The sequence below is a fragment of the Doryrhamphus excisus genome, chromosome 3 (genome assembly GCF_030265055.1).
Source record: "Doryrhamphus excisus isolate RoL2022-K1 chromosome 3, RoL_Dexc_1.0, whole genome shotgun sequence".
NCBI classification, from domain to species: domain Eukaryota; kingdom Metazoa; phylum Chordata; class Actinopteri; order Syngnathiformes; family Syngnathidae; genus Doryrhamphus; species Doryrhamphus excisus.
In genome coordinates, this window is record NC_080468.1 from 15,595,058 (window position 1) to 15,619,532 (window position 24,475).

General features: G+C 36.7%; 1 protein-coding gene and 1 long non-coding RNA gene across 2 annotated transcripts; one reads left to right on the top strand and one right to left on the bottom strand.

The window, feature by feature from the left end:
- Positions 1-9,386: 9,386 nt before the first annotated feature.
- On the bottom strand, positions 9,387-24,449 carry LOC131125714 (uncharacterized). The gene is made up of 3 exons (XR_009129053.1): positions 24,032-24,449; positions 11,474-11,673; positions 9,387-9,573 (listed from the first exon to the last, which is right to left on the bottom strand). It is a non-coding gene; the product is annotated as an uncharacterized LOC131125714 (long non-coding RNA).
- Positions 22,282-23,879, top strand: klf17 (Kruppel like factor 17). Its single transcript, XM_058067517.1, has 3 exons — positions 22,282-22,391; positions 22,460-23,276; positions 23,364-23,879. Exons 1-3 carry the CDS (start codon positions 22,353-22,355, stop codon positions 23,537-23,539), a joined length of 1,032 nt encoding a protein of 343 aa, XP_057923500.1. The 5' UTR covers positions 22,282-22,352; the 3' UTR covers positions 23,540-23,879.
- Positions 24,450-24,475: the final 26 nt, after the last annotated feature.

Sequence of the window (24,475 nt, forward strand, 5' to 3'; positions counted from 1 at the left end):
TTTTAAATAAGAATATCTCTTAAAATAAAATAAAATTTATCTCTTAATTATCCCTGTCTTAATTATGATATGAAAATTCTAAATTATTATATTATTATATTATTATAAAAGTCATCATTTTCAATTAAAAAGCCATTTTTTTCATAATTATAACTTTTTCTCATAATTATTCCTTTTTTCCATAATTATAAATTTTTATCTCATCATTTTTTTGTATGTTTGAATTATTATTTTCATATATTTCTTTTATGAATAGACAAGGAGAAGGGGTTTCAGACAATACTTGATCTTGTATGCTGTTATGCTTTATCTCCTCATTTTCCCTGTCTTAATTATGATATGAAAATTCTAAATTATTAGATAAAAAGTCATCATTCTCAATTAAAAAGCTAAAATGATCAAATTGAAAACAAGTGCTAATGGACGGAGGCTCCTTTATTTTGGTTGTTTAGTTCACAATTATGACATTTTTCTCATAACTATAACTTTTTGTCATAATTGTTTATTTTTTCCATAATTATAATTTTTTTAAAATTTTCTCATATTTTTTTTGTATGTTTGAATTATTATTTTCTTGTATTTTTTTATGATTAGACAAGAAGAAGGTAGCATAAAAAAAAGCTTTTCAGACAATATTTGATCTTGTATTCGGCCATTTTGTAAAAGACGTTTGCAAAAATAAAAATAAAAAAATAAAAATAAATATTTACGTTATCGAAATTTCTCGCCCGTACTGGAGTTTCATCCTTGGGAATGTGCCGGCATCGGAGAAGGAGGGAGGGATGGAGGGAGCCCAGAGGAATAGGTGTTGGCCAGGTAGTGTTGCCCCTGCTGTTAGGCCGCCGTGCAACCCCATGGGGTAAACTAATGGCGCCCCGGCCCACCTCCCTCCACGTCTGGGTGGCTTTAATTAAACTAGCATTGTTCAGCTTTGACTCCATATATTTACAGCGCATTCCCGTCCTAAATACCTGGCAGTAACTCGAGATGGACCTCCTGAGATTGAAGGTTTCAGGTGGGTTTTATGGTGGGCGGGGACTCAGGAAAAGGGGCTGCACCGTTGTTGTAGCCCCTGCGGTGAGGCCCGCTGGGCGGCTGCATGAGGCACGGTAGTGGTAGAACATCACATGACACGTGAAGGAAAAGCCACCTTCGCCATCACGCGGCCATTGCGTAACAGCAAGCACCCACGAGTCAGTTCAACTCGAGTCTTCATCGAGCGCCCATGGGGTTAGTATGTCACCCTAAAATTTCGGCATTTTACGCCATTTTTGGGTGCTCCTGGGTTTTTTTTTTTACCCAAAAAGTGCATTTGAAGCAAGTTGAAAAAAACTGAAAAAATGAAAAAAAAAACAGACTAACCTCTTGGGTTTTTTTTGGCAAAAATTGACGCCGTAAAATTTTGGCATTTTATGCCGTTTTGGGTGCTCCTGGGGCCCCCGTTGAGTGTGTGTAAGATTTCCCCTGTTTTTTTTTTTTTTACCCGAAAAGTACATTTGAAGCAAGCTGAAAAAAACTGAAAAAAACGACATACTAATCTCTTACGTTTTTTGGTCAAAAATTTACGCCCTAAAATTTTGTCATTTTATGCTATTTTTGGGTGCTCCTGGGGCCCCTGTTGAGTGTGTATGAGGTTTCCCCTGTTTTTTGATCCACAAATTTAATTAGAAGCAAGTTGAAAAAAAAATGAAAAAATGAAAAAATTACATACTAACCCCTTATGTTTTTTGTCAAAAATTGACGCCCTAATGTTTTGGCATTTTATGCCATTTTTGGGTGCTCCTGGGGCCCCTGTTGAGTGTGTGTGAGGTTTCCCTGTTTTTTTTTTTTTTTACCCGAAAAGTACATTTGAAGCAAGTTGAAAAAAACTGAAAAAAAAATGAAAAAAAAAATGACTTACTAACCTCTTGGGTTTTTTTTTGTCAAAAATTGACGCCCTAAAATTTTGACATTTTATGCCATTTTTGGGTGCCCTGGGGCCCCTGTTGAGTGTGTGTGAGGTTTCCCCTGTTTTTTGATCCGAAAAGTGCATTAGAAGCAAGTTGGAAAAAAACTGAAAAAAACTGAAAAAAAGACATACTAACCTCTTACGTTTTTTTGTCAAAAATTTACGCCCTAAAATTTTGGCATTTTATGGCATTTTTGGGTGCTCCTGGGGCCCCTGTTGAGTGTGTGTGAGGTTTCCCTTGTTTTTTGTTTTTTTTACCCGAAAAGTACATGCAAGTTGAAAAAAACTGAAAAAAAAACCCTGAAAAAAACGACATACTAACCCCTTGCATTTTTTGTCAATAATTGATGCCCCAAAATGTTTGCATTTTATGCCATTTTTGGGTGCTCCCGGGGCCCCTGTTGAGTGTGTGTGAGGTTTCCCCTGTTTTTTTTTACCCAAAAAGTGCATTTGAAGCAAGTTGAAAAAAACTGAAAAAACTGAAAAAAACGACATACTAACCTCTTACGTTTTTTTGTCAAAAATTGACGCCCCAAAATTTTTGCATTTTATGCCATTTTTTTGGTGCTCCTGGGGCCCCTGTTGAGTGTGTGTGAGGTTTCCCCTGTTTTTTTTTTTTTACTCGAAGAGTGCATTAGAAGCAATTTGAAAAACAATGAAAAAAAACCCTAACCCTAACCTAACGTTTTTTTGTAAAAAATTGACGCCCTAAAATTTTGGCATTTTATGCCATTTTTGGGTGCCCCTGGGGCCCCTGTTGAGTGTGTGTGAGGTTTCCCCTATTTTTTTTTTACCCAAAAAGTTGAAAAAAAATTAAAAAACCCTAACCCTATTTATTAGCATTACATGAATTTATTGCGGTTGGGTGTGGGACATTTTTGTAGTTTGTGGTTAGAACTCGTACTAAACCCGCAATGAAAGAACATGCCAGTCCTCGGGTGAACATCACCACAAGAACAAGTCGTTACTTCCAGCGGCGTGCACGGCTAAAGATATTAGTCCGTAATTAGTGATTGCTTTGACAATCTCAGACCTTCTTGGAAGTTGCTTTCATTGTGTTGGTAATTACAGTCGTTACAATCGGTTGACACGCCATCAGCAATTTCGTTTCTTGGCGTTGGCGTTGTGCGGTGAGTCAACATCTGCACACTCCTAGATCGTGTGGGTGGGAGATGGATTCGTGGGAACATTCAAGGGTCCGGGCATAGATTCGTTAGAACTAGTTTTTGGAGTAGGCCAATGCAGTCTATGGAATATTCCATAGACTATATTAGTCTGATCTCGTAGTGACAGTTTGGTACGAAGTATTGACGTGTATAAGTATTTGTTCCGGACAAGATGGGCATCGTTTGGTTTTCGCAGAGATGTTTGCTTTGCTTTCATTCTATATGCAAGACTCTCAGTCGGACCAGAGCTGTCCTATCTAGTCTTGAACAGGAACTGATGCTCGGACGATCCGATGCCTTGAATGTTTGCAGAACATTTGGTAGAAATAGCAAGTCCCACACGATGGAGGCCATGATTGTTTGGCTTTTAGCTTCCGGGGAGGTGGGAACCTCACAGAAAGGAGCGCTTGATTTGATCACATTAGCTCAGTAAGACAACCAGTAAATTATCGGTTACTGTGGTTGTTATTGGTTTTATCGGTACTTCCTCAATACGTACTCGTATTGAATTCAGAAAGTTATGATAATTACCAATGTTTGGATTGCGTATATCCGACCTATACTTCATCCAAAGGTACTCACAGATGTAGGCAAATCTTCTTCTGGTCATCCAACAATCCGACTCGGAATTCTTCAAATTGCCACAATTGCGTCAGGACGGAGACCACAAATAAGGAGCGTGTTTACTTCGATAAAAACACGAAACCGTGTTGTCACGTTTACATGTGGCATTGGTAATGTGAACGACCAAACGAGCAAAGATCCCAACTGTCCATTGTACCCCTCATTGTGAGCGGAATTAGCTCCGAATTCACTTAACAAACTATTTTCCCGGAAAAATGTTGCAATTTTCCGAAGCCTCTCATATTTAGTTTTCTTCAGCAACCATGTTTGTTTTTGCCTGTGATCACATGACCCCTTTGCCATGGCTAATTGCTCCATGCCATCTGAGCGCTGGCATCTCAGCCATGTCTATGGATATACTTCCTTTGGCAGGAATTTAGCTCAGCAATTACCAAAAAATTCTCTGTGATCTTTTATCGCACTCAGTCCCCTTCAGTGCGAGCGTGTTTACATAAAGAGATGCTTTGTCATTACAGTCAACTCAAGGGCAACAATGTTTATCAATTGATGGGCTAACTGTTACAAAAAAATGTAGCCAAACAACAATGTTTTACTCATGTAATTGTTTTGTTTTCTTTTCTGGGATGTGTAAACTGATGCTAATCTCAGAGTATCGGCACACAAACAGTCAAAGCATATGAAACTATGATTCATATCTCTGGAAATGTATGATGGTTAGACGTGGAAAAGTTATATTAGATAGCCAGGGGAAGCAATATCATGTTTAATAATGACGTTGGCGTTCCGGGTGTCCTGAAACGGCATCCAGAGTGGGAAAGTCTGAAAACACCGGCTTGTCATTTCTGTCATCTGAATAATTTGACGGGCATAGCGTAATGGTAATGGTAATGGTAATGGTTTTATTTCATTTGAACATGCATCAGATTACAATTGAATGCATCACATAATCAGTTCACATTTCCACATGTCCAAAAGGAGTAGGAAGAAGCAAAGCTTATTAAATCCTACCCCTCCATCTGGTACTTTTACAATCAGTAACTGTTACATTTGTTCACTTCCTGCTTTCCTAATATAATTTAAGTTATTTTTATTTTATTTTTTTAATTTAATAAAAAAAAATGTTCATTTTTTGTAATTATTATTTTTTTCATTTTTTTAATGGTTTTATTTGATTTGAACATGCATCAGATTACAATTGAATGCATCACATAATCAGTTCACAGTTCCACATGTCCAAAAGGAGTAGGAAGAAGCAAAGCTTATTAAATCCTACCCCTCCATCTGGTACTTTTACAATCGGTAACTGTGACATTTGTTCACTTCCTGCTTTCCTAATATAGTTTACGTTTTTTTTTGTTTTTCAAATTTTATTTTATTTTATTTTATTTTATTTTATTTTATTTTATTTTATTTTATTTTATTTTATTTTATTTTATTTTATTTTATTTTATTTTATTTTATTTTATTTTATTTTATTTTATTTTATTTTATTTTATTTTATTTTATTTTATTTTATTTTATTTTATTTTATTTTATTTTATTTTATTTTATTTTATTTTATTTTATTTTATTTTATTTTATTTTATTTTATTTTATTTTATTTTATTTTATTTTATTTTATTTTATTTTATTTTATTTTATTTTATTTTATTTTATTTTACACACACACATTATTTTACACTTGGAATTCTAACAGTCCGCCTTGAATTATTAGTCTAATTAAGTGTCGTACTATCAGCTGTATGTTCTCATTTGCCTTTTTCAGGAGCACTTTAAACATCAGACCACATCAAACTACAAAGTTAAATACAGTTTTGTTGTTGTTGTTGTTGTTTTTTAACTGAATAAGACATCCGACTTGAAAGTCATGTTGCCAGCTTGTCGTAACTCTACATGAGCATTGGAAAGTGGAAGACTTTGTGGACTTTCTTGATGGTGAATGAGACGTGGAGGTGAGATGAGGTTTCTGATGAAAACAACAAGAACTTCCAAACAAAACCAGGTATCAATTACTGCATAGGTGAAAGCAATTAAATTGTTCGACATGAAGTAGTACTATGGAAGGCTGCTGGGGTAACGGTATGCTGACTAGCAAGTATGTTGAGGACAGTATGTTGCTTGTTAATTGAGTTATTTGAAGAAAGGGGTTATATTCATATCTTACATACTCGATGTGTTTTTGGACTGTGTGAGTATAAAGTGTAAAACTTGAAAGGAGTTGAATTAATCAAAACAAGATTATGGGTTTTGTAGGAATTCATTGAAAAAATATAATAAGAAACATTTGACACACTATTGAAGCCATTTATTTTTATTTTTATTTTTATTTTTATTTTTATTTTTATTTTTATTTTTATTTTTATTTTTATTTTTATTTTTATTTTTATTTTTATTTTTATTTTTATTTTTATTTTTATTTTTATTTTTATTTTTATTTTTATTTTTGTCCCGTCCAGCCATTGGGGCAGATAGTATTGTTGATCTAAATGCCTTTACATGCTAAACAGATTTGCTCTGTGTCAGGAATTATTTATTATTAATTTATTAATTTATTTAGAATTATTTAGAATTGATTAGAATTATTTATTATTTATTATTGAAGCCATACTATTGTTAGATGAATTTCTGATAAATCAGCTTTTTGGGGGGGGGAAAACCCTTACATGCTAAACAAATTTGCTCTGTGTCAGGAATTATTTATTATTTATTTATTATTAATTTATTTAGAATTAATTAGAATTATTTATTATTTATTATTGAAGTTATACTATTGTTAGATGAATTTATGATGAATCAGCTTTTTGGGAGGAAAAAAAACCCTTACATGCTAAACAAATTTGCTCTGTGTCAGGAATTATTTATTATTTATTTATTATTAATTTATTTAGAATTATTTAGAATTAATTAGAATTGTTTATTATTTATTATTGAAGTTATACTATTGTTAGATGAATTTATGATAAATCAGCCTTTTGGGGGGAAAAAAAACCCTTACATGCGAAACAGATTTGCTCTGTGTCAGGAATGATTAATTTATTAATTTATTTAGAATTATTTAGAATTATTTAGAATTATTTAGAATTATTTAGAATTATTTATTATTGAAGCCATACTATTGTTAGATGAATTTATAATAAATCAGCTTTTTTGAGGAAAAAAAATGTGCTAGCTGGCTTCTGGAGCTTGTTTATGGATTCATAATTCATAGAAGAAATATCGTAAGAAGTATTTGACACATAGTGGAAGTGTTACTGAATTCAAAATGAACTTTCTTGGTAAAAAAAAAATTAAAAAAGAGGTTTTGGAAAAATGAGCGTTCCGTGTCAATACTATTGTGTTGTTCAGTGTTGTTTAGTGGGCTGCTTCAGTACTTTCCTGCAGGGGGGGTGGGCAGGGGTATCGGGAGGGGGTTAGAAAGTGGTGGTCAGACCGAGGGAGAGGTGTCACGGTGTTGCTGGAGGTACAACGGGATCTGATGACGATCAGGCCTTGTATCTTCCAGTCCACGTCCCCGAGGGGGGGTCCGAAGCTTTTGTGCACGAAGCCATAAAACACCAGAATTGGTAGTTTGATACATGAAAGAGGCCCCCGGGGGGGGAGGATTGTTTAAGGTGAACACCTTCAAGCACGGGGAAATGTAGCATGTCTTCACTTCCGATTTTGCTGCTTGCGACGTCAAGTACGGTCTTTGATCCTCATGTGCTCTCACGTGGGCAAAGCGATGAGAGACCAGGAGGGCGAGAGAGGGAACACGAGGGAAACAAAAGCGAGGGATACAAAGTGGAAAGTGTACAACATCAAACGTGACATGTCACAGGGAGGTAGGAGCCAATGAAACGCCGCCATGCTTCTTCTAAACGATCCCTCTCATGGTTCATCTACTTTACTTAAATATTTTATATATTTTATTTGGAATTCTCTTCTTCTCACACAGGCCAATAAATATAAACATAAAAGGGCTCTCAAGCATTTTGATGTTCTATTTTTTATAGTAAACATTCATTCATTCATTCATTTTCTACCGCTTATCCTCACGAGGGTCGCGGGGGCGCTGGAGCCTATCCCAGCTGTCTTCGGGCAAGAGGTGGGGTACACCCTGAACTGGTGGCCAGCCAATCACAGGGCACATATAGACAAACAACCATTCACACTCACATTCATACCTATGGACAATTTGGAGTCGCTAATTAACCTAGCATGTTTTTGGAATGTGGGAGGAAACCGGAGTAATAATAATAATAATAATAATTATTATTATTATTGTTGTTATTATTTGTTATTATTAATCATTTATTCATTAATTTATTAATAAAATTATAAAAAAACATAAATTAATTAATTATTAATTTATTAATTCATGTATTAATATTTTTTAATAATTATTATTATTTCATTATTTTTATTATTAATGTAATAATTGTATTTTATTTTTTTGACAAACAACCATTCACACTCACATTCATACCTATGGACAATTTGGAGTCGCTAATTAACCTAGCATGTTTTTGGAATGTGGGAGGAAACCGGAGTACCCGGAGAAAACCCACGCATGCACGGGGAGAACATGCTAACTCCACACAGAGATGGCCGAGGGTGGAATTGAACCCTGGTCTCCTAGCTGTGAGGTCTGCGCACTAACCACTCGACCACCGTGCCCATCATAGTAAACATATGGCTGTGAAAATATGTTTATATAAGGCTTCCGGCGTTGTCGCTACCATGGAATAGTGTTTCAAAGACATGACTTTTGATGGACTGTTTTTAGCATTCTGCTGTACAATCAGTGGCGCTAACTAAAGCTAGCTTCCAGGACATGAAAAGAAAGAGTATCAGACGTAGCAGTCAAGGGAGGACTACAGAGTCCCCAGGGCAGACAAGGTGTCAGGCGGGTCAAAGGTCAAGGACATCCATCAGGATCCACATGTCTCACTCAATCTCCGGGCTCCGTTTGCACCACAAATACAAACTGGTCGTGTAAAACCTGAATCTTCAAAAACCAGTTACCCAGCTTGCCTTGTGTCTTAAAATGGTTGTTTTGCATCTTTATTAGTGCGGAGCCTTTATTTCCATACCCACCCGGGTACTCCGGTTTCCTCCCCCATTCCAAAAACATGCTAGGTTAATTAGCGACTCCAAATTGTCCGTAGGTATGAATGTGAGTGTGAATGGTTGTTTGTCTATATGTGCCCTGTGATTGGCTGGCCACCAGTCCAGGGTGTACCTGATACATGTTTGTATCAGGTGCACCTATTGGGTGTTAAGTTGCTATGTGATGAATTTAGTGCCGTTGGTAGTGGCGACATCATAACTGTCACTGTACACTGGTATATTTGCACATTTACACATTTGGCACCTAGACCTCACAGCTAGGAGACCAGGGTTCAATTCCACACTCGGCCATCTCTGTGTGGAATTAGCATGTTCTCCCCGTGCATGCGTGGGTTTTCTCCGGATACTCCGGTTTCCTCCAAAACCATTCCAAAAACATGCTAGGTTAATTAGTGACTCCAAATTGTCCATAGGTATGAATGTGAGTGTGAATGGTTGTTTGTCTATATGTGCCCTGTGATTGGTTGGCTGGTTGCCGGAAAACAGCTGGGATAGGCTCCAGCCCCATTCCATGTAAGACATAAAGCAAGGATCTTCTGTGAGAAAAACACAACGTCAACAATACACAGTTGTCATGGTAATAATCCAAAATTCGTGTTTATGTTCATCGCAGCTTTAAAGACAAGAGTCTTCTGTTACGAGATGTGTGTGTGTTGGCGGCCTGATGCTAAAAACCTGTTCCAGTGACAAAGCAGCCAGACTCATCTGTCCAGGGACTGGCCTGAGGCATTCAAGCAGAAAAAGGTCCTTGTCACCGTTGGGCCTCTGGGGAGGATTAATGAGGAGACATCAGCCTCGAGCACAAATCACATTAGTGGTATCACATGTTGTATTTTTTTTTTATTTCACACCTTAAACATGGAAAGCAATCAAAAGATAATCCTGTGTTTGACATAGCATTATTATTATTATTATTATTATGTCAATACTTCACCAGGACCTCAAGGCTTGGTTGATAGCTTAGCACATTTAAACCTATGGACGACTTGGACAGCTAACATGCATGTTGGAGTTTCTTATTAGAAATAAATACTTGAGGTGTTAGTGTTGTGTTTTGTGTGTTTCTACCAGTCCTTAATGGGATGAAATAAGTTGAACGCCCATTTCACATCACAAGCGCTACTAATGTTGTAATTGACTGTTGGTTTGTCGTTGGTCTTTATCCTTTTCATGTGGTCATGGGGAGAGATGCTATCTACAAAACCACAGGCGCCGTTTCTGGACCCGACAAAATGAAGGGGGGTAGGGGGGTTGGCGGGGCGGGCTGCCAATCTTCTTTGTGGCAGAATGTGTGGTCTGTTTTTTTTAATAAAAAAAAATGGATGGCAGGTTTGCTGAGGAACTGAGTCCGAGTCAATTACATTTATTCACTTCCTGCTTTCCTAATATAGTTTTAATTTAATTTTATTTAATTTTATTTAATTTTATTTAATTTTATTTAATTTTATTTAATTTTATTTAATTTTATTTAATTTTATTTACCGAACATTACATTACATACAATATAATACAATGACCCTCCATCTGGTACTTTTACAATCAGTAACTGTTACATTTGTTCACTTCCTGCTTTCCACAATACAGTTTAAGGTTTTTTTTTTTTGTTTTTTTTTTTAATAATGCACCTCATACCGAAGTACAAGTTGATATAATGTGACTGTTGTGCATGATCTGACAAAATACGGAATCTGGTACTTTTACAATCAGTAACTGTTACATTTGTTTACTTCCTGGTTGCCTATTTTATCTTACTTTACTTTACTTTACTTTACTTTACTTTACTTTACTTTACTTTACTTTACTTTACTTTACTTTACTTTACTTTACTTTACTTTACTTTACTTTACTTTACTTTACTTTATTATTTTATTTTATTTTATTTTATTTTATTTTATTTTATTTTATTTTATTTTATTTTATTTTATTTTATTTTATTTTATTTTATTTTATTTTATTTTATTTTATTTTATTTTATTTTATTTTATTTTGCAGGGTCTTGAGACACATGCTAACTCTCAAACTAGAGAGCTATAGCGACCTAAAACGGTAGCCTTCAAGTTATTTCCTTTAAACTTAAATAGCTAAAAAACTTACCACTTCCACACGGATAGGGAGGATAACTATTAACAGTTATTTAACTTTTAACATGAACATTTATCAAACGTAATAATTTTTTCTGGGTACATGATACCATACAGCATCCATATCAAACATTAAACTTTCATATCAAGGCGGAGGCCTCAAACTCGTGTCCCGCGGGACGCGTGTTTGAGACCATGCTTTAGAGAGTACAGAGTTTTTATTTGCCAGCATACAGCTACGTACTTTGGCTTGATTTTGGATTCTTTCAGTCGCGATCACTGAAACACGACTGAATTCAAGAAATAACTCATGGCAAAACATGAAGGTGGTGTCTGTGTCGATGTAGTTGTCACATTGCGTCGTTGTCACATTGTGTTTATAATTTATATGCATATTAATGTTGTGAACAGATTCGTTGGATTTACATGATTTCTTATGAAAAACTTTTATTTGGTTAGAGTACAGATGAATGCCGCTAACCAAGGTTCTACTGTGTACCAGAACAGAGTATCGTCATTCTAGTTTCTGTCTGTTTCTCCTCAGACGTGGCAGCTGTAAGACAGACAGGAGAGCAAATAATTACCTTTCCCAGGTATCTGGGCCGATTGTTGGGGTTGGAGGAAGGATGAGTGAAGAGGCCTCTGTGTGTGTTTGTCCCAGCACTGCATGTCCTTTTGACCCAACTGGGCTGCAGACACACACCGGGAGACAGTTTTGTGTCCCCAGACAAGAGGTGTGCTTTCACCTGAGCGGGCCCAACCAATTACACCCCCTTTTACGTGCCTAAGAAGAGCAAGAAAAGAAAAGAGGGGCAGAGATGTTTGAGGGGGGGGGGGGCTTTTCATGAGAGCGAGTACTTTCTGAAATTCCTCCACAGGCGGTGTACAAGTTTAGCGCATCACACTGAGAGTAACTTCTAACAATATGGTAGCCTAATATATAAGAATAACATAAACATTCAATATGAATAACTGTAGTTTGTAGTAGTACATAAAACATGATCATATTAGCTTCATTGTACACAAACAGAATACAAAACACCAGCAAAATATATTATAAATATATATCATAAATATCAGTCTGACTGAAAAAAAACACACATTTGTTTTTTACATGACACAAATGTAATTCCGACAAAATACAGCAACTTCACTGTTGGTGTCCTCTGCCATCGCACGCGTTATTTAACATGGGAATCACTGTCTGTTTTGTTTTCTAGTACACAATTACGGCACCTGAATAAAACGTTAAAAAAAAAAAGTAAAAAAAAAAACACGTGGTGTCCAGTCATCGCAACCGTTATCACTCATATGAATATTTGGTGAGGACAAAGGTTTTACTTGTTTTGCTTTTAGATGTTTATAAGCAGGTTTTGGGTGAAATTCTACATAGTTGCTTAAGTAAGTGACACAAATTTTTTTTTTTTTTTGGGTGAGTCACCATTTTTTAATGCTTGCATGTTCCAATTTTAGGTCAGGATATTTTCAAACAGTTTATTTACAATTTATTGTAATTGCAGTGTATCATGTTAGCTGACATGAGGACATGCATGTTATCTGCAGGGTCATCAAGACAAACATGAAGCCGTTCCTCCGTCCAGAGCAGTTTTGCACTCTAATCGGGGGGGGGGGGGGGGGGGGGGGGGGGGCGCTGAGCACATTTATCAGGATCTTTGCGTTTAGTCAGTAAAAAAAACCTGTCATTTAGCCCCTCATTTGTCATTATTTGTGGTTAACGATGTAATTTTTTTTTTTTTGAGGTTATAGCGCTGACAGGTTAATTCCTCGGCGTTGTGCAAACCCCCCCCCCGAAACGCTGAGGTGGTCTGCAGATGTTTTTTGCACGCAGCTCAGCTTAGGTCCTACATTCATCTTTGGCCCTTTTCAAATGCGCTTGCTTGACACGTTTTTTCTCCCCCTCAATTTGTCATGATATGTATGCGCTCGCTGACTTTTGCTATGTGAAATGACCCCCCCCCCTCTCTCTCTTCCACCCCCACCAACAACTCCAACCCCCCCCCAAGCCTTCTGTCACATTTAGAGGCCTAATGGGATCCACTTCAGATAACCGTTGTTTGACCAAGTCTGCCTCCGACCTTTAATGGTCTGTTTCAACAAGCAGAGCAACAAAAACAAACTTGAGGGAAGAGATAATGCACGGCACCATCACGGGGACAGGAGCCTAACAGAAACTCACGTACACAAATGCGTACAATCATGTGTAACACATAAACATCTCAGGGTTTGTTGGCTTTTTTTCAAGTTCTAATCCTCCAATTTGGTTCATAATTATGTTTGAACACCGAATACTGAATACTGAACAATCAGTCAAATGCCGAAATGTCAAATTAATCCAATATAGGTAGTAAAGTATACAAAACAAATATTTACTGAAGTAGTATTTCAGACATCGGAGGTGCCCACCATGATCGGCCATTTTAGTGCTGCATCATGTTTCTGTGAAGCCTGTTATCACTTCATCCCAATAATGCCCTGCAAAGGGCCGGACTCTTATCACAATCTGACCTCCTGCATTTCCGTTGGCGAGAAAAGTATATCGCAAAACGAGCCTCCATTCTGGCCTCCACAGATTAGAGAAGGTGGAACTTCAACCTGTGGCTTCATTTCATTTTTCTACTACATAGACCAGGGGTCTCAAACATGCGGCCCGCGGGCCAAATGTGGCACGCAGGACACTAATTTGAGAACCCCGACTTGATATGAAAGTTTAATGATGGATGCTGTATGGTATCATGTACCCAGAAAAAAATTATTACGTTTTTATTAATGATCATAGTTATCCTCCCTATCCGTGTGGAAGTGGTAAAGTTTTTGGCTATTTAAGTTGAAAGGAAATAACTTGAAGGCTACCGTTTAGGTCGCTATAGCTCTCCAGTTTGCGAGTTAGCATGGGTCTCAAGACCCTGCAGTTGCGCAATATGTTGTAAATAAAAAGAGTATAATCCGATGAATCTGTTCACAACATTAATATGCATATAAATTATAAACACAATGTGACAAAGACGCAATGTGACAACTAGATCGCCACAGACACCACCTTCATGTTTTGCCATGAGTTATTTCTTGAATTCAGTCATGTTCCAAAATCAAGCCAAAGTACGTAGTTGTATGCTGGCAAATAAAAACTCTGTACCCTCTAAAGCAGGGTCTCAAACATGCGTCCCGTGGGCCAAATGTGGCCCGCAGGACACAAGTTTGAGCCCCCCCCCCGCCTTGATATGAAAGTTTGATGTCAGTGCGGCCCACGCAAGTTTGATATGGATGCTGTATGGTATCATGTACCCAGAAAAAATTATTACGTTTGATTAATGTTCATGTTAAAGGTTAAATAACTGTTAATAGTTATCCTCCCTATCCGTGTGGAAGTGGTAAAGTTTTTGGCTATTTAAGTTGAAAGGAAATAACTTGAAGGCTACCGTTTAGGTCGCTATAGCTCTCTAGTTTGCGAGTTAGCATGTGTTTCAAGACCTTGCAGTTGCGCAATATGTTGTAAATAAAAAGAGTATAATCCAATTAATCTGTTCACAACATTAATATGCATATAAATGATAAACACAATGTGACAAAGACGCAATGTGACAACTCAATGTGACTGTCTCAAGAGGGAAAACCTGAAAAATATATATACATTTTATTGGGGACGCTAACTCTTAATAAGCTAGCAACAAATTCAACTGGATGTATGAGCGTCACTAGTGACATTCTTTATCCTTTTTTTCCCCAGAGAACATGTAAAACACAGGAAGTGCGCTGTCAAGTGTTGGAAAAGTCAGTCATTACTACACAGACCAGTGGCCGTCCGTCATGCCGTTTTACGGCCCTGCACAATCAGAAGCTCCATTGTCCAATTAACGATTAACAGACGGCGTCTGATGGTTATTGGACTGCACTGGACACCAGTACCAAACTTTATTGTTTCTTGACGGACAGCCAATGGGATCTTCAGCTCATTTTTTTGGTTGCACCGTGAGTGGGAGAGCAACATAAGCATAGCTCAGGCTAGGTTAGAGTGCAAAAAAATATACATTTTATTGAGGACGCTAACTCTTAATAAGCCATAACGAATTCTACTGGATGAATGAGCGTCACTAGTGACATTTTTAATCATTTTTTTCCCCGATGACAAAATGGTAACCAGAGAACATGTAAAATACAGGAAGTGCGCCGTCAAGTGGACTGCACTGGACACCAGTACTGGGATCTTCGGCTCATTTTTTTGGGGGGGTCTACCACTTGATTTTGTTGTTCCATGAGCCTCAGAACCCCCCCCCCCCTCCCCCCCATACTTGCTTCTGCAGTTTACGGTAGGTAGAATTCTCATGTTTGTTTACAATTCTTGCTGTCCATGATCAGGAAGTAGGGAGGCGGGACTATGACATCGTCTTTGACCACATATTGCCAGTAAGCGCATGTGTGGCCGCTGTGGGAATTGAACTCAGAGTACTAAAAGTGTTAGAAACCCATACATCACGCTCCGACCCCTCGCTCACCCGCGTAGGAAAGTCAAGACCAAGTCCTTTTGGTATTTGACGCATGTAACCTTTCTTAAAGCGGCGTTGTTGGCACAATGACGGTTTTTCTTGCGGTCCGAACAAAAGCACGACAATGGCTTCGATTTGGAGCCCTCGGCACGCATCTAGAATGTCACAGCTCGGCTCGGATACATCATGTTTCCACGCGAAGCTGGAATCGCTGCCGCGTGAAGTCAATGTGTACGTTTCTAATGATAAACGTGAATGGAAAAGCACCACGACAGGTGAAACGGGGAGAATCAGCCCTGCAGGTATGAACGAGCTGGTAGCAGGAACTGCAGGCCACAACGGAGGAGCTGAAACTGAGAGCCAAAAGAAGCGGGACCGGTTCTTCTTCCCTGCTTTATTGAGGAAAAAGTGCGATATCGGGTTGAATAACAGCTGCTAGACTTTTGAGTCCGGGGGTTTGGTTACACGGTTGCCATTGTTTTTTCCATCCAATCGTTCCCATCAAATTCTGGTTTCTTGGGCTTTTGGGAGCCCTTGAACGCCACGCACAGAAGTTATCCTACTGAGAGGTGATTCAACTTCCTGAAAATATTTCTACTTTAGTATATGACATGTTATTGTTGTAAAATGATGGCTTTATTGACATAATATTGGAGCTTTTTCACAACCAAATTTTTGGTTTATTTTTTTGTTTTGTTTATATTACTCATAATATTACCATTTTTAGAAAGCTGATTATTTTTTTATTACCACTTGATTTTTGTAAAATAATTTATTTTCCTTGTTACAATACCACTTTTTTGGTATTTTATTATTTATTTATTATTTTATTCATTTTTTTTATTCACTGGAAATTCCAGCTTTCCATTTTTGCTCATTTTTCTTAAACTGTGTTCTTGTGAATGTTCTTTTTTTTAAATTATTATTTCCACAAGAAAAAAGACAATAATGTTATGAAGATTTTTATTACATATTTTTTCTTTCATATTTCAGCTCTGTGCAGCTAAATAATAATATTATTGTGGTAAAATTATAACATTTTATGGTTAGAATTGACTTTTTTCTGTCAATATTTTGCCTTTATTCCTGTAATATTATATCATAGAAAGTGACGTTATATTAAGAAAGTATTTTTTTCACCTCCAAGCCAAAGCTGAGATGAAATATTTTGTTTTATTTTGTTTATTTTGTTTTGTTCATATTACTCATAATATTACTATTTTTTTTAGAATGCTGATTTTTTTTTATTACCACTTCATTTTGTAAAATAATTTATTTTCCTTGTTACAATACCACTTTTTGGTATTTTATTATTTATTTATTATATTATTTATTATTTTATTCATATTTTTTTATTCACTGGAAATTCCAGCTTTCCATTTCTGCTCATTTTTCTTTTTTAAATTATTATTTCCACAAGAAAATTTTCCAAAAATGACAACTTTATTTTGTTGTCCTTGTTTCTAATGTTATAAAGATTTTTATTACATATTTTTTCTTTCATATTTCAGCTCTGTGCTACTAAATAATATTATTGTGGTAAAATTATAAAATTTTATGGTTAGAATTGACTTTTTTCTGTCAATATTTTGCCTTTATTCCTGTAATATTATATAATACAAAGTGACGTTATATTAAGAAAGTATTTTTTTCACCTCCAAGCCAAAGCTGAGATGAAATATATAAAATATCACCCGGTTATGATTGTCGCCGTGGTCTGTGATCACCTGATCTCATTAGCTGAGCTGTCGCTAGCTTGATTAGCGCAGTTAAACCATTTAGCCGCCTTGAGCTGTCTGCTTCATGGCGCAAGCTAAACCTTTTAGCGCCGTTGCTAACTAAACACGGAGGTGGGGCGATAATCTGTTGATTCCATTAGCATGCGGCATGATGTTTAAATCTATCCATATGCAAATGTGTCTTCTTCATCTGGAAGGACTTGACGTAGAAGAAGCAGCCGATCACACACTTTTCCCGGGATGATCCGTGGACTTTTCTTATTCCCTTTCCTGCCCACCGGCCCCGTTGGTGTAGGGTGCCCACCACAGGCTCCAGCACACCCCCCCTAACCCAAATTATGATGATGATTCGGGGCCACATGTCGACTCCTGCTTGCTCATCCAGAAGTCAGATTGGTGACAACTATGGTGCTTTCAAGGACTGCCGAACAAAGTGTGAAATCTCAATGAGTGAAAAATATTGCCAGTGAAGCATAAAGACGTAAAAATGTCAAAATTGTGTTTTTTTTTTTACAAGACCGACATGCGTGTCGTACATGAGACCTGGATCATCATTTATTTACACATGATCGTGTACTTTTATCATGTATTATGCTTTTAAAGAAAATATTTTTATAGTATTTTTTGCAGTTAAAAATGTTTTTATGAAAAATGTATTTTAAATTTTTTTTTTACAATTTTTCAACTGTTTTTAAATATTACTTTAAAAAATAATTTTACTCCTAAAACAGAATTGTATTTATTTTTTTCATTTTTTTTTTACTTTTTAAAATTATTTACAAAAATAATAAATAAATATTGTAACCATTTTTAGTAAAACTTTAAAATATTAAAATTGTATTTTTTCTACCAAAATTTTTTTTATGTTTTTATTTTTAAAATGTATTTTAAAAATATTTTGAAGAATCTAAAAGAAAAATATTTTAGGAAAAAGGTGTATTTTTTACCACAAACTTACAAAAACTGTAAGCAAAAATAGAAGAAAAATATTTTAAGAAAAATATATTTTTTACCACAAACTTACAAAAACTGTAAGCAAAAATCGAAGAAAAATATTTTAAGAAAAAAAAATATATTTTAACACAAACTTACAAAAATGTAAGCAAAAATAGAAGAAAAAATAATTTTTTTTTTACCACAAACTTACAAAAACTGTAAGCAAAAATAGAAGAAAAAATATTTTAAGAAAAATATATATTTTTTTACCACAAACTTGCAAAATGTAAGCAAAAATGGAAGAAAAATATTTTAAGAAAAATATATTTTTTTTACCACAAACTTGCAAAATGTAAGCAAAAATGGAAGAAAAATATTTTAAGAAAAATATATTTTTCACCACAAACTTACAAAAATGTAAGCAAAAATAGAAGAAAAATATTTTAAGAAATATATATATATATTTTTTACCACAACCTTACAAAAATGGAAGCAAAAATGGAAGACAAATATTTTAAGAAAAAGATATATTTTTTACCACAAACTTGCAAAATGTAAGCAAAAATGGAAGAAAAATATTTTAAGAAAAATATATTTTTTTACCACAAACTTACAAAAATGTAAGCAAAAATAGAAGAAAAATATTTTAAGATTTTTTTTTACCACAAACTTACAAAAATGTAAGCAAAAATGGAAGAAAAATATTTTAAGAAAAAGATATATTTTTTTACCACAAACTTGCAAAATGTAAGCAAAAATAGAAGAAAAATATTTTAAGTAAAATATATATATTTTAACACAAACTTGCAAAAATGTAAGCAAAAATAGAAGAAAAATATTTTAAGAAAAATATATATATATTTTAACACAAACTTACAAAAATGTAAGCATAAATAGAAGAAAAATATTTTAAGAAAAATATATATTTTTTTTTACCACAAACTTGCAAAAATGTAAGCAAAAATAGAAGAAAAATATTTTAAGAAAAATATATTTTTTTACCACAAACTTACAAAAATGTAAGCAAAAATAGAAGAAAAATATTTAAAGAATTATTTTTTTTGACCACAAACTTACAAAAATGTAAGCAAAAATTTGTACACATTTTTTTTTTATTGAAAAAACTTGGCCCTGGTAAGAAACACGCTGAAGCCAGAAAGCAGAGATGAAGTTATATGTCGGTCGTAAGCTTCATGGTGAAGATGGAGACAGAGAAGAGGTTGGCTACTTTTGGGCGGTGAAGATAAGTATCCGCCATATTTCAGGTGGAAATAATTCACCCGAGTCAGTTGTCTTGATTCTTTGGGAACGCTGGCATACTTTATTGTCCGAGTGTAATCTTCAGTAATTGTGTTTAGACAACACGGCCGCTGCATGGCTTCCTCCCGCTTTAAAAAGAGAGTCACAAAGGCAGAAACCCGAGCCTCAGGTGCTTCTTATCTCTCGGCCCGGTTGTTTTTCACCTGACTTACATGAGTTTGAGCCGACCATTGACGGGATGTGTGTTTCTCTGCAGGGGGAGGGCGACGAGCACGCATGCGTTTGTCTTTCTCTTTATCTGGAAACTCCCAAAAAAGCGTCTTTTATGAAAGGCAGCATCGTTGTGTGTTTATTTAAGTTAGCTTTATAGACGCTAATGCTATTTCATTTGCATAGTAAGACCCGTCGGTTGGGATGAATTCCACGGAAGCAGGGAGCATTTACCTTTGACAATACTGAAAGATATTTAAGATACACAACCGGTGAAAATGAGGGGGCAAAACAGTACCCCCCCTTCACACCATTTGCCATTGATGTTGACCTGGAATTTTTTTTTAATGACAGTTTATACGTGAAACTATTAAAACAGGAAGGTGCCGGGAAAGGGAGCAGTCAAAACGGGAATAAAAACGCCAATGACGATGTGTACAAACTACAACTACAAAGTGGTTACCATGGTAATCAACTAACAATTTTCCTGGTGCCCTCCTTTTTTAACCCTTTCAACGATTTTAGCAGCTTTTTATTTTAATCTGCCATAAAATTCATCTGCCAGCAACCCCTCCCCTTATTTCAGACATTTTGTTTTTGGAAGGGTGGGGGGGGGGGTACTGCCTACGGCGGTGCAACCGTGCTATTTTACTGCTCTGCGTTTTTTATTTTATTTCTTTTATCCAGCAGAACCGGATTTTTGTTTTTGACGGGGAATATACGTGAAACTATTAAAACAGGAGGGCGTCGGCCGGTAAAAATGGAAAGGTTGACAAAAAAATATATTTTTAGATTGAAATCCAAATGATAGTATGAATATTATTATTATGTGTCAATATGGGTAAAAAGTTAAAAAAATAGTCAACCCTCCCATTTTTACGTGTCATATGTTGTCACTCTTAGAGATGAAATTAGAAATTAATAAAAATGAAGAAACATTTAAAATAATATGAAATACAAAAGACTCATGAAAATACTGTAAATAATTCAAACGACAGGGAAAGAATGAGAAAGACGGGAATTTCTTGGGGAAAATGGTTTCAAAAACAAGCCATATTTTTAGTAAGTAGAAATAGTGTATTATCATTACTATTGTTATTGTGTATGTTATATGTGTACAAACTACCAAAAAATGGTAGTACTACCTGTCAGACTTCCTGTTTTTACCTTTACTCTTCTTCCCCGGCACCGTATTTTATTTTTTTTTGTAAAAAAACAAATACCTATAGGCATTTGGATTAAAAATATAGGATAAGGAATCTGTTGGAGGAGTAGCATAAAGCATAAAGCATAAAATGTTACAAACAACCCCTACAAACCCTAACCCTAACCCTAAAATAATTTTACTCCTAAAACAGAATTATATTTATTTTTTTCATTTAAAAAAAATATTTTTTAATTATTTACAAAATAATAAATAAATGTTGTAGCATTTTTAGTAAAACTTTTAAATATTAAAATTTTATTTTTTCTACAAAATCTTTTTTTAATGTTTTTATTTTTTAAATGTATTTTAAATATTTTGAAGAAATTAAAAGAAAATTATTTTTTTTAAATTCAAACGAGGGAAAGAATGACAAAGACGGGAATTCCTTGGGGGAAAATGTTTTCAAAAACAAGCCATATTTTTAGTAAGTAGAAATAGTGTATTATCATTAGTATTTTTATGTGTGGGTATGTGTAAAAAACTGCCAAAAAATGGTAGTACTACCTGTCAGACTTCCTGTTTTTACCTTTACTCTTCATCCCCGGCACCGTATTTTAACTTTAAACTAAAAAAAAACACATACCTGTTAGCATTTGAATTAAAAATATAAGACAAGGAATCTGTTGGAGGACTAGCATAAAGCATAAAGCATAAAATGTTACAAAACCCTAACCCTAAAATAATTTTACTCCTAAAACAGAATTGTATTTATTTTTTTCATTTAAAAAATATTTTTATAAAATAATTTACAAAATAATAAATAAATATTGTAGCATTTTTAGTAAAACTTTAAAATATAAAAATATTATATTTTCTACTTTTTATTTTTTTAATTTTAAAACAAAAAGTACCAAAACATGGTAGTACTACCTGTCAGACTTCCTGTTTTTACCTTTACTCTTCTTACCCGGCGCCATATTTTAACTTTAAACTAAAAAAAACACATACCTGTCAACACTTGGATTAAAAATATAGGCTAAGTAATCTGTTGGAGGACTAGCATAAAGGTTGCCAGGCATGCTGGTTGCCAGATGCTGCATGTTCAAATATCCTAATCCAGTAAAAGTCTCATTTTTCCACATTTTAAGAAACATTTTCTTCTCCCTGCATTGCAGCCTTACATGCACTTGGAGGCTACATTATAATTGCAATGACTGGGGGGGAGTGTGTACGTGTGTGTGAGGGGGGGGGGGGGGGTCATTAAAAAAACATGTCGTCTTTTGTTTGGCTCCCAGATTAACAGGTCGTTTCGATGGGCCATCTCACGCATTTGTTTTAAACACGCAGGGATCAAGTCAGGACAAATTCATGATTTGGGAGGGGGGCGAAACCGCAGAGGTGGAGGGGTTTGCATGAAACAAGAATATATTAAACTGATTAAATGATTGACAGCTGCATTTTTTATAATAAAGCAAGGAAATGACATTTTGGATGATTTACCTTGCATGGCGCACCTGATGGCTTTTTAATGTGTGTGTGTGTGTGTAGATGGGGGAGGTGTGTGTTTGTGTAGAGAAGTTGAAGCCCCGCCCCCCGTGTGCGCCAAGGTGCTTATAAGAAGCTTCCATGCCGCATCCTGGAAGCACAGAAAGGACACTTTAAGTCGGGCATGGAGTTGATCGACATGACGATGGACCACTTTAATCCCGTAAGTATGACTTTTCCGGGTGTTTTTGCGCAAAAAAGCCATGTTTTAAACATGTCGTTTCCGCACAGCGGCGCAAAGACGACTGCGCAACGGACATCCAAGTGCAGTTCAGCATCCAGTCTCCGCTGTTGCCCCCGAAAGAGGACGACGAACTGGGCAAGTTCTTAGATCTGGAGTTCATTTTATCCAACACGCTGGGTTCCGACGCGCCGAGCAGCGGCACCGACTCCAGCGGAGGAACGTCACCGCCGTGCGCCTACGCGCTGCCGGAGTCCCCGGACAGCTGCGGTGGGAGCTCGGTCAACGAGTGCTACCAAGGCGCGATTCGCTTCACGGAGCGGAGCCTCATGGCGGAGCTTCTGGCGCCCGATGTCGGCTTGCCGGAGTGCGCGGACGCCAAGCGGAGGGACGGGCGGGAGTACACCGAGCTGCGCGCGCCGAACCCGGCATGCCACTACCAGCAGCAGCCGCCTCCCGGATGCAAGGTGAAAAGAGAGTCCGGCGGTCAGTCTTGCATGCTGGCGGGTGCGGACTGGAACATGTACGAGAAGCAGGCAGCTTTCATGCACGCCGTGCCCCCTCAGGGACGCGCTGACCCCCACTTCCACCCCCACTACGTGAGCACCCACTACCATTACGCGCAACACAACTTCCACGGACAGTACAACATGCACCCGCACCACCAAACGCAGGGGGTGGTTATGCTCACCCCGCCGTCCTCGCCGTCCGTCATGGACTTCTACGCTCCGGATGACGTCAAGCAGAAGCGAGGACGCAGGTCGTGGGCCAGGAAGCGTGCCGCCACACACAACTGCGAGTTCCCGGGGTGCGGGAAGACGTACACTAAGAGCTCGCACCTTAAAGCGCACATGAGGACGCACACAGGTAAGCCCCCGCCGTCGCCGCCTCATGCGTGGCGTATATATCGCCACCTCACAGCTTCTCTTACGTGTTTGTGTTTTATTCTGCTAGGTGAGAAGCCCTACCACTGCAACTGGGACGGCTGCGGGTGGAAGTTCGCCCGCTCGGACGAGCTGACCCGCCACTTCCGCAAGCACACAGGTCACCGACCTTTCCAGTGCCACCTCTGCGAGAGGGCCTTCTCCCGCTCGGATCACTTGGCGCTGCACATGAAACGCCACATGTAGCCTATTATGGGATGTCGCGTACTCTCCACACTTTGTACATACCTGTGCATATATATATTTTTTGCTAAATTATGTCTCTGCAATAAGTTATTGACTGCCTTAACCAGCTGCTGTTGACTTTAGAATTGTTTGTACATTTTGTGTTATATTTTCATGACAAAAGTGCCTAAGCAATGAAGGTGTTCATGTTCCATTCGCAGGGGAAAAACTATTTTATCATGATATATATATATTTTTAAATTTGAACTGCTGTATGAGACACAGATCTGTACCTCTTTCACTTGAAAAGATTGTATTTTTTACGCTAAAGGGCTGAAAAATAAAAAGTACTTTAAGTAAATGTCTAAGTGTCCAAGTGATGCACATTTTTTATTCGTTAGCAAACTAACGTGTTTTATTAGCATTGCCTCGAGGTTCTGTATTACCTAAATTGACATGTAATATAAGATACTGTATAATAGAGTCATATAAATGGCCTACCATAACACTCACCTGTCTCCCAGGCAGGGCTTCCCTTGCTGGTGAAACGCCGCCCTCTTGTGGCCAATCTGTGTAACAGCAACCGGGCTGCCATTGACTTGGTTTCACATTCGCTCTCATTCATTTAACATTCACGTTCCTAAAATAACCAAGTGCGTCACAACTACGGCGGACGATTTGGCCGTCCAACAGACACATTCCTGTAATTAACGTGCGGCAGATTAATTACTCCGTGAGATACACGTCGGCAGTTTGTTCAATTATGCTTGGAATCTGAGACAGCTGGGCCAGACGGGTTTATCAGAAGGCAAATTAAGTGTTTCCTCTAATTAGCCCATGTAACAGAAATGTTCGACTCTTTCACCATATCGTTTTCAGTATATATTATTCATTAAAAAATAGCTGCTGTGTTGTTAAATCATAGTATATATTGCTCACAAACTCAACTGATAGATA